This window comes from Diadema antillarum, unplaced genomic scaffold, assembly GCF_040938485.1.
Source record: "Diadema antillarum isolate AM-2024a unplaced genomic scaffold, OU_Dant_1.0 seq00000124_RagTag, whole genome shotgun sequence".
Lineage (NCBI taxonomy): Eukaryota > Metazoa > Echinodermata > Echinoidea > Diadematoida > Diadematidae > Diadema > Diadema antillarum.
In genome coordinates, this window is record NW_027271204.1 from 3,417,972 (window position 1) to 3,428,062 (window position 10,091).

The 10,091-nt window shown below is 38.8% G+C and overlaps 1 protein-coding gene across 1 annotated transcript; it reads left to right on the plus strand.

The window, feature by feature from the left end:
- The first annotated feature begins 1,234 nt into the window (after window positions 1-1,234).
- Window positions 1,235-8,357, plus strand: LOC139727302 (cationic amino acid transporter 4-like). Its single transcript, XM_071638257.1, has 4 exons — window positions 1,235-1,402; window positions 2,228-3,715; window positions 6,142-6,250; window positions 8,119-8,357. The coding sequence occupies exons 1-4, from the start codon at window positions 1,235-1,237 to the stop codon at window positions 8,355-8,357; spliced, it is 2,004 nt and encodes a 667-aa protein (XP_071494358.1).
- Window positions 8,358-10,091: the final 1,734 nt, after the last annotated feature.

Here is a 10,091-nt window from a genome sequence, read left to right on the forward strand (position 1 = left end):
AGTCGTCATTAATATCCGACGAGAGTCATGCATTAAAGCATGTTAAAAATGTCTGCTGAAAGAAAGTCGAAGAATGTAACATTTATTTTCATTTGATGAATCCAAGTAATAATTATATCAGATGATTTCAGTGTTGATACTGTGCATTGTTTCGTGTGATTGAAGGATGTATAGTGTAACTTATATTGATATTGCAGGGCACCATAAAGAAGACAGGTCTCTATCTGAAATCAATTCTATCCAGATATCTGCTAAGTTGTCGATCTGATTTCATTTCATTGCAAAACATGTGAATAAATGGATGAATGAATTGATTTAATGTCACATACAGAGTGGATGATCAGTTATAGACTACTTGTGAATAAAACTGATTAAGTTTTATCATCTAGTTTGGATACAGATTGCTTTATCATACATAATCACTGGCATTAAAAGCCGTTTGCAACACGGCAATTTTTGGTGTCGAAATTGAATACAGGTGTACGTTGTCAAGGCAATGTTGATTTCATAACGATGTAGTTCGATAATCTTTTAGTTTATAAAAATGTTGTTTCTGATGCTTTTGAGTGACACTCGTGTTTTCCCCCTGAAGATTCATGCCATATAATACGAGTTGTTACGACGAAAAGGGGAAAAAATAATTACAGCGTTTTTTTTACACTTTGCTTGCAAACACTCCGGTCGAAACTTCCAAATATCCCAAGGCCCTGAAAATGTTGGAGTTGATCGGAAGTATGCCTTAATCATGTGAGCGTAGACATCTGGTAAGGCTAAAACGGATGATATCCACCGCCCCACTTAAAAATTGAAAGAACTATTTCCGTATTTCCTTTACATATGTATGTTTGATTATGGGGGGGGGGTCAAATGCATGTCTGTGAAATTACTTACCAACCTGCCATAATTAAATAGCAAAATGAATATATTATAGTGCAGCATGCATTACAGATACAGTACGAACTTTTCTGGGGGGTCAGCAGGTGAAAAAGGAAAGGCCTGTTATGCAAGGAAAAGCAGTGCGAACCACTCTGACATGCAGCAACATTCTCTCGTCATTCTCAATGATAACGTATTAATACATGATTTTAGAGGAGTTCTAAACTGATAGTACTGAGTGAGAGGGAATTATTCTAATCGGTAAATGTGCTACATTTCCTTCAGCACAGGTTGTCTCGTAGACTGAACAACAGCAACAGCAGCAGCAGCAACAACAACAACAACAACAACAACAACAATGTCTTGTCCAGGGAGCACTCAGTTTTGCGGCGCCATCTTGCGGCAGAAGAAGGTGCAGTACGACTTGAGCTCGACGCCACTTGATCGATGCCTCAGCACTGCCGATCTATCGCTGATCGCTATCGGCTGCATGTTGGGGTCCGGTGTGTACGTACTCACTGGCGAGGTGAATGCTTAACGCCATTTTTCAGTCCTGATAAATCTAGACTATGAAGACTGTTACTTTGACAAAATAATAACAATTGATTGATTGATTGATGATTGATTGATGATTGATTGATTGATGATGGGGGACAAGTAATTTTGTCACGAGAGAGAGGGAGAGTGTTTTTTTTCGCTTTTGAGAAGCTGTTTTCTTCAATTAATGAAGTACTTTGTAATTACATTCATTACATTTAATCAGTGAAACTATAGATGCGTACAAAATATCTGAAACATTGATACTAATCGTGATCCAACGCATCCTATAGAGAGATAACAGAGGTGGACATGAGCTTGAACTTAACATAAACAAAATGTGTTTGATTACTTACCAAAATCATTCCCCAAATTAAACAGAGACAAATGATCTTTGCAAACCACGATGATGTCATGGATTTCAGCATTTATAAAGTTCTCTTGTATAGAGTGGTCTGTTGACAACATGGATTGCATTGAGAACATGGAGCAATCATCTGTGTAATAACGAGCAAACGTTTAAATTATGACTGCTAGTACAAATATAATGATGTTAGAGAAGATAATTCAGACCGATTACGTCACCATAACGAAAAAGAAGAATATAACGTATAATTGGAAGAGAAAGCTTTACATTGATCTTTCAATCGTCTTGATCATGTCTGTAGTAATACTACTAAAGTGGGAGTTTTAAATGATATTCAAGTATCACAAAGTATGATTTTTATTGTCTCTGTTTCAGTCATCATGATATGGTTTGTTCATTTCCTTCAAGAATTATTACAACTTTAGATTTCTATTTTGTTATTTTCAGATCGCTGGTGAAATGGCAGGTCCTGGAGGTACGGTTTCTTTCATCATTTCTGGTCTGGTTGCTCTACTGGCAGCGCTCTGCTACATGGAGTGCGCAACCAGGCTTCCGGAGACAGGGGCATCCTACCTCTATGCTTACGTCAGCTTCGGCGAGATATTCGCTTTCATGATCGGCTGGAACGCTGTCATCCTCCGAGTGATGTCGGTTGCTTTAGTGTCTCGTGGCTGGAGTGCGTACTTCGACAACGTTTTGAATGGCGTTGTCGGAAACTGGACAGTTGATGTCGTGTTGCAAGGCGAGCCTTGGGACTCGGCCATCCTTGGAAAATATCCCGATTTCTTGGCTGCTGGGATAGCTATTCTCACCTGCGTGCTGGTGGCTGTTGGAACGTCCATATCAGCCCGGGCTAATGGTTTCTTCGTCTCCATCAACGTAGTGACGGTCATCATGGTGTTTGTCGCGGGTTTGGTGTATGCAGACTTCGAGACGCTCACCGAGCCGGACGGGTACTTCCCGTTTGGTGTTCCTGGCGTCATGACCGGCGCTGCGGCCTGTTTCACGGGTTACTGTGGATTTGAGGCCGTGGCATTCAGCGCGGAGGAAGCGAAGAATCCAAGCCGAGGCCTTCCCATCGCTGTCATCGTCGGATTCATCGTGTCCATGATGTGCTACTCGGGCGTACTTCTCGCCTTAACGTCGATGGTCCCTTACAACGAAATCGTCGTGGAGTCCCCGTTCGTGAGCGCTTTCGCCGCGGTGGGAGCCAACTGGATGCAGTACATCGTGGCCGTGGGTGCCCTGTGCAGCATGACTGGTTGCATTATCAACTGCGTCTACTGCGTGGCCAGATGCATATACGCACTGGCCCGGGATGGACTCCTGCCCAAGTTCTTAGGATACACCCATCCCGTATCCCGTACACCGGTGCCTGCGACGCTCTTCGGGGGATCACTCTCAGTCCTCATCACGATCTTCATCGACTTCGTTTCTCTGATCCAGTTCTTGTCCCTGGTGGCCTTCGTTGAATTCATCATCGTTGTTGCTTCGTGCATCATGCTGCGGTATCGTCCGCAACAGGATACCTCGGGCTACGCCCCGCTCGACGGAGGCAACACCATGGTCACAGAAGTCACCCCAGTTCACAACGGGAGCATCCAGAACGGAAGCACTCCGAACGGATACCACAACAGTGCCGAAGGCACGCCCTTGATCAACACCAACAACAATGGTGCGACTAGGGAGGTGTCAGTGATACGTTACCATGACAGCGCGATGAGGCGGAGACCCGGCCGAGCCGTGGCGATTTCCCTTCTGTGTTTCATCGGATTCTCCTGCGGAGCGATGTACCTTCTGACGCATAAAATCTCTGAAATCAGCTCCGGGAATGTGGTCTACGTCTGCAGCTTTGCCGTGTTAGCAGCACTAACTCTATTCTCCGCCATACCACTTTTCAAGCTGCCGCAGTACAATGATAATATCCCCTTCAAGGTAGAGTTACTGGACTTGCATTTTGCTAGTCCAGCTACCAATTTAAGTTTTCAGTGTAGAGTGCGCACTTTCAGTTCACCTCTTTTTGGTTGTTCATGATTTGGACTGGTTTTAAGGGGAAGGGATTAAATTGTACCCCCATCAATTATTTAGTTAGCTTTCGATCGTATATTTTAACAAGAAATCATACAAGGCCGAGACAATTGACTGACATCCAAAGATTACAGTAAGGGGATGGACAACCCAACCGTGCAAAAAGCTTCTCACCTTATCTGATGAAACCAAACCTACATATTCTATGTTTCCCCTTGATTACCAATATGGATATATATAAAAATAGTCAAAGCATTTTTAACAAAACTAACAACACAGACAGCACAATGTGACGATAACATTAAACAAAGACCAAGACATACGCAAACCAAGGGTGCTGCATGATGCATGTGAAGAGGTCCTGGATCCGACAAACATATAGACCAAACATTAGATTGCCTATCTCATTCGTAAACTTTAAAGGGATGGTATAGTTCTGGTTGAGATGGGGATTCAGGTTTTAACTTTTTTGTAAGATAATTTAAACCACTTTTTATGAATTTGATAATAAAGAGCTTACGATTCTGAGAGCAATTAAAAGTTTGTTTGAAGAAGATTGGTTTTGAAATGGCTGAGATGTCCAAAAAACAAAGTAATCCTAATAAAAGGTGGTCCCACCTATCTTATTAGGACTACTTTGTTTAATTCTTTTTTATTATCTCATCCATTTTAAAATCAATTTTCATCAAATAAATTGTAATTGCTGTTCGAATCGTATGCTCTTTATTATTTCATATAAGTTGATTCTAATCATCTCACAAAAAACTAAAAGCTGAATCCGCATCTCAACCAGAACAGTTACTGTACCACCCCTTTAAGCTCAAGAAAACTCATGATTGTTTTTAATGCTAGCGAATCTTTTCATTCGTTCGTTCGTTCGTTCGTTCGTTCGTTCGTTCGTATTTATTTTTGTGCTTCTCAAATCAAATCAAATCAAAATGAATAACATCAACGTGACAAATTTAAACCAAACATAACCAATGACAAAGGAGCAATACAAAACAAGAGTGCAGTTTATACTACGTGCATAACAAAAATCTTTGTTAAACATTAGTAGTTACATAATACAAATAAGGCTGTACATTTGATTAAATAAGGAAGCAGAAGACCGTCAGCATAAGCAAAGCTTGACCGGGCTGATGGCCACAAATGGTTCTCCCGTAATAACACTATCAATATCAGATGCCCAGTAATACAGAAGGAAAAATGTGGGAAAATTCGGGTAAAAACAATATTTGGTCACGCTCGATCCAAGGATCCCCAGTATCTAACCTCAGAGCCATATCCATGTATACCATGATCACGATGTCAGAATGTCTTTGAAGGACGTGCATCTCCGGGCCTGATAAAACTTAGTCTCAAAAGAAAGAGTAAAATCTTATAAGCACACAACAGTGAAAATATGAACCAATAGGTGAAAATAGTGAAGTTATTAGATTTAAGAAGTTTCCTTAATTTTCAAAAAATTACTTCTTTAATAGTCATGTGAATACACAACTAGTGATTTGACAATATTATCGCCTCACAACTTGCCATATATCTTTTTGCAAGAGATCTTAAATTTTGTTTGTTTCCTTTTTTGTTTGTTTGTTGTTGTTGGGTTTTGTTTTATTTTGTTTTGTTTTGTTTTGGTTTGGTTTTTTGTTTGTTTTTGTTTGTTTGTTTGTTTTGTTTGTTTGTTTTTGTTTTGTTTTGTTTTTGTTTTGTTTTGTGTTTTTTTTGTTGTTGTTGTTGTTGTTGTTTTTTTTGTTGTTTTTTTTTTGGGGGGGGGGTCAAACGCAATAATGGCTCAGTCTCAAACCCCAATATATCTGGCCGGTAATTATTTTAAAGTTATTCAGCCAGGAGTAACATTATGTTTCACACTCTTATAGCTAAATAATTGAATTTTCGTCATTTTTTTTTACACAATCGATGGAAAAATGTGAGGTGATGAAGTCATTAGCTCATTCATTTGTGCATTCATATAACTTTTCGGGAATTGTTTTGCTAAAATTAGACAAGACGTTAAACCCTCCCTCCCTTTTCCCCCGCCCTCTCCCAAATGTATCGCTCCTCATTCAAGTGTTAAATGGATGCTGGAAATTCGGGATAATAATTATGGCAGAATCCTCAGGATGCTTCAGAGGTAGATGTTACATCTACGTATAACATCTATATGTTACGTAGAAGTTACACAAAGGTGACTATATCATGGTCTTTTGTTTTATCAGTCTTCATTTCTGTTATCAACGTTAGTTGTGGGCAGGTTGCGTTTATAGGACTTTCAAGTGTAGGATGCATAATCGTGGTACGGCAGAGAATTTTATTGACATACGATGTCTTCTTTACAGATCCCGCTGATGCCGTATCTACCTCTACTCAGTCTTGTCTCCAACATCTTCCTCATGGTGCAGTTCAACAGCATCGCTTTTATCGAGTTCTTCGTCTGGACTGGAATAGGTGAGAAGATTAAAGGATTAAAGGCATTATTCACCATTTGGAGATAAAACGAGGACCCAGTTTTAGTGCTTCAAAACAGTTCTAAAATCTGAATTAGGGATAGAAACAACCAATGGGAAATTGTTAATCAGTACAATCAATGTTAAAGGTCCAGTTTACCTTTGGGAGCAGTCATTTGCAAAATGTTCAAGATATCGCCTTTCATGTATATGTGTAGGTCTGTTGTACCACAAAACACCCTTCCATGTGAAAGTTTTGCAATAAAGCCTAAGTTATTAGGAGATGTCAACATTTTTCTCAATAAACCGTAGCGGTATACGGTTTAGTTTGGAAATATTTTTATTATAACTATTGTTCTCACTTTGTATATTTAACAATACTTAGAATCAATTTTACTGATTCAAATTTTCACAGTGGTTGTTTCTATCCCTAACTCACACTTAAGAACTATTTGAAAGCAGTAATGCTGGGTTTTCGTTTCATCTGCAAATGCTAAATTATGCCTTTAAGTGTTGTTCAATAAACATTTACAATATACAATATCAACTACAGTAGTAATAAAAATGTTTCTCGACTAAACCATCTTCAGTTATGGTTTAGTGGTGAAAATAGTGATAATTCCTTTTATTTTAGTCTTTATTGCCAAATTTTGATAAAGATGGTAGAATATTTTGTAATACAACTGACCAGCACATATGCATCAAAATTAATGTGATATCTCGCACATTTTTCAGGTCGCAGCCAGCTCCCAATGGTCAGCAGTATACAAATAGTGAATGGTCACGAGTGCAATGGTACGAGATTTCGCACGAGGTGAAAGATAGAGGCGCTCTATTCAACGAGGCGAAGCCGAGTTGAATAGTGCGCCTCATCTTTCACCGAGTGCGAAATCTTGTTCCATTGCACGAGTAAAGACCATACACTATTTGTTTTATACAACGTCCAAGTAGATCTTTATTTGGTTGGAGGATTGTTGGGTAGGTCTAAGTAGGCCTAGAAGTCTATATATGTATGAAAAATATAGCCATACTTACATGTGGATCCACTGCGATTCTCTTTCTGGCTTATGCAATCAGTGTAGATACAGGTCACAGCTATCGCTCATACACGTACACCAGCACTACGTAGGCCTACATACGCGCATGCATGTACCGCACAGTACACTGCGCCAGCTGCATACGATCCTCAATATGCAACACACACAGTACATGCAGTACCGTACAATTTCTCGAACCGTGGAATAGAACGAAAAAATCGAACCAAGTTGCACGCAAAAATAGAACCAAAACTGCACGGCGCGTTGAATGGAGTACTTATTGAATATCACGTCACCAACATTCCTCCAATCAAATTACAAGGATCTACTTGGACGTTGTATAATAGGAGCCTACCTTCAACACTGTATATATTATGAATTTTAAACTTGACTTATTCCATATTAGCCCTTATGAATAACAGAGGACGTTGCATCCAAATATTGTCAAAAATAAGTGGTCGTTGAATTTAGTGGGAGTTTAAAAACCTCTGACAACTTCGTGGGCTATTGTTCGTGGAATTCCTGTTGACTGTGAATGAAGAAGACGAAGAATATATACAGCTGTCATTTTTAAGGATCATAATATATATATATATATATATATATATATATATATATATAAGGCCCTACATGCATATATATATATATATATATATATATATATATATACAAATTTAGATATAAATATTGATACTGTCATCGTATGTCAACAGTGATAAATCTCATTACACACCTCAGGGCTAGATCCAGTGAGGTTGCCATATACGAGTACATTTCCACTATAATATTAATCCACGTTATGCTGTATTCGTCAAAAACTTCCAATATACAGGGATCTTGGTCTACTTCTGCTACGGAATAAGGTACAGCCACGAATCCCCCGCAAACAAGCATCGTGTGTCAAAGCATGTCAACAGGGCGGCAGACGACGAGAAGGCCGAAACGATACCGATAAATCGGGATTTCGATACATCCGATCACGGGTCGCGTCGATCGAGCGCCGATAACAACGCGTATTGGGCCGGCGATAGTTTGGTGTCCTCATCCGAAACGAGTTTCGCGGCACATTGATGGAAAATGAAGTCACAGAAATTTTCCTACGATGGTAATCCAATGTCGCTGATGTTATGGGGTGATTGTCTCAATGATTTTTCATGCAACTACTTAAACTAATTGAGAAATCATTACTCTTTCATTGCGACGCATATCACGTTCTGACAAAAAGGGGCACATTTACATCCTACCCCCCTGTGACTATGTCTGTGAACCGAGGCAACTTCAAAAAGATCCATTAAGTCTGTAAATATGATAATAAACTTGACGAATACCAGATTCCACTTAATGATTAAATCATGTGACTTTTAGTGAAATCATGTCGAATTAAAGAGCATGGTTTCTCAGAAATGTGCATGACATACATGACGAAATTCGATTGTACCTTGATCTTTAATACTAGGAGCAAAGTTATTAATTATTGATGGATTCATGGAAACTTTGCTCTAATCACTGTGAAATCTATATCATCCTCAAGTACTCTTATATCCTCATATCAAAATGAGTGACGCGAAGAAAAATTCCAAACAAATGTCAGATTCAGTATTTGTTTTTTTAAAAAAAGAGAGTCACGATAGCTTCGTTTATTTGTTCGCATGGATCAGATCCTATTTTTCCCCGGTAATTATCTATTAGCAATGATATACTATTTGTAGTCACCAAACAAAGATTATTGTAACATCAGTAATAATTTATCTAGTGTACTGTAGTTTAAAAGTTCACATTTGTTTATGCCATACTTTTTAACTGAACCGCCTCTAACAATGAAAACCAATCATTGTATTCAACTTATGCAGTCAGTTGCGTACGCATTTAGTTTGACGTTTTACGAGACAGCATCATTATGCATGATATCAAAATTAAAGTGCATTTTGCATATGGGAAGGAAAGCCAGTTCAAATTTTTGCCGTCTGACAGGAATGTGTCAGTAAAAACAAGGCAGTTAGTGTATGTATGATACCGTGGCATAGATATATCATCCTAAATTCATAGTTTGATATATTTCTCTTCCTTTCACGCTCTTTCTCTCTCTCTCTCTCTCTCTCTCTCTCTTTATCTCCCTCTTCTCACTTACCTATCTTATGATTTTTTGTTTGATAGAATTCATGAGTCGCTATATATTTCATTATCTTCTAATCCCTATTTCCTTTGTCATCTTTTTCTTGTCCTGTATTGTCCCCCTATATTTGCATTTGTCAGTTCTGTTAAAGTCGATTGTCACAGTCCTGAGATAGAAACGGTTTGGTTGACGAATGTAAATGTTTTATGATGCACTGAAATATGGCGAATTGCAAATGCCAATACCCAGCATAAATTTATCTCAAGTAGCGTTTGTTTTGGAAAAAAAAAAGAGTCCGATCGTTGAACTACAGTACGAGACAGATTAGTCACAAGTCATGATTATACAGTCTCGTAGACATTTACATGCGTTGTCTATCAGCCAAGTAAAAGACAAAATAAGACAAAACAAAGGTACAAAACTCTTCTCGCTGGAATTTGCACTCCAATGACGACAAGTACACATGGTTTCGATTAGTTTCTACTCCTGATTGATATTCAGCAATTTAAGTTGTGCAGCAATGGAGGGTTCATTGAATCTCGGATGCGAATCCATCCTGGAATGTCATAATTTCCCAGACAAACTGTCACCAACTTTATTTATCTTCCTCTATAGATAAATAAAATGGGTAAATAACTTTGCTGGGGTAATATCAATTGCAGGGTCCTCTATGAGAGTATCAATGTACCGTC

What these genes read in the sequence shown, in the direction of transcription:
- LOC139727302 (XM_071638257.1), top strand. Translation starts at nt 1,235, where the DNA reads ATGTCTTGTCCAGGGAGCACTCAGTTTTGCGGCGCCATCTTGCGGCAG. An exon ending in ATGATAATATCCCCTTCAAG is followed by an intron (nt 3,716 to 6,141) that starts GTAGAGTTACTG and finishes TCTTCTTTACAG; the next exon opens with ATCCCGCTGATGCCGTATCT. An exon ending in CTTCGTCTGGACTGGAATAG is followed by an intron (nt 6,251 to 8,118) that starts GTGAGAAGATTA and finishes TCCAATATACAG; the next exon opens with GGATCTTGGTCTACTTCTGC.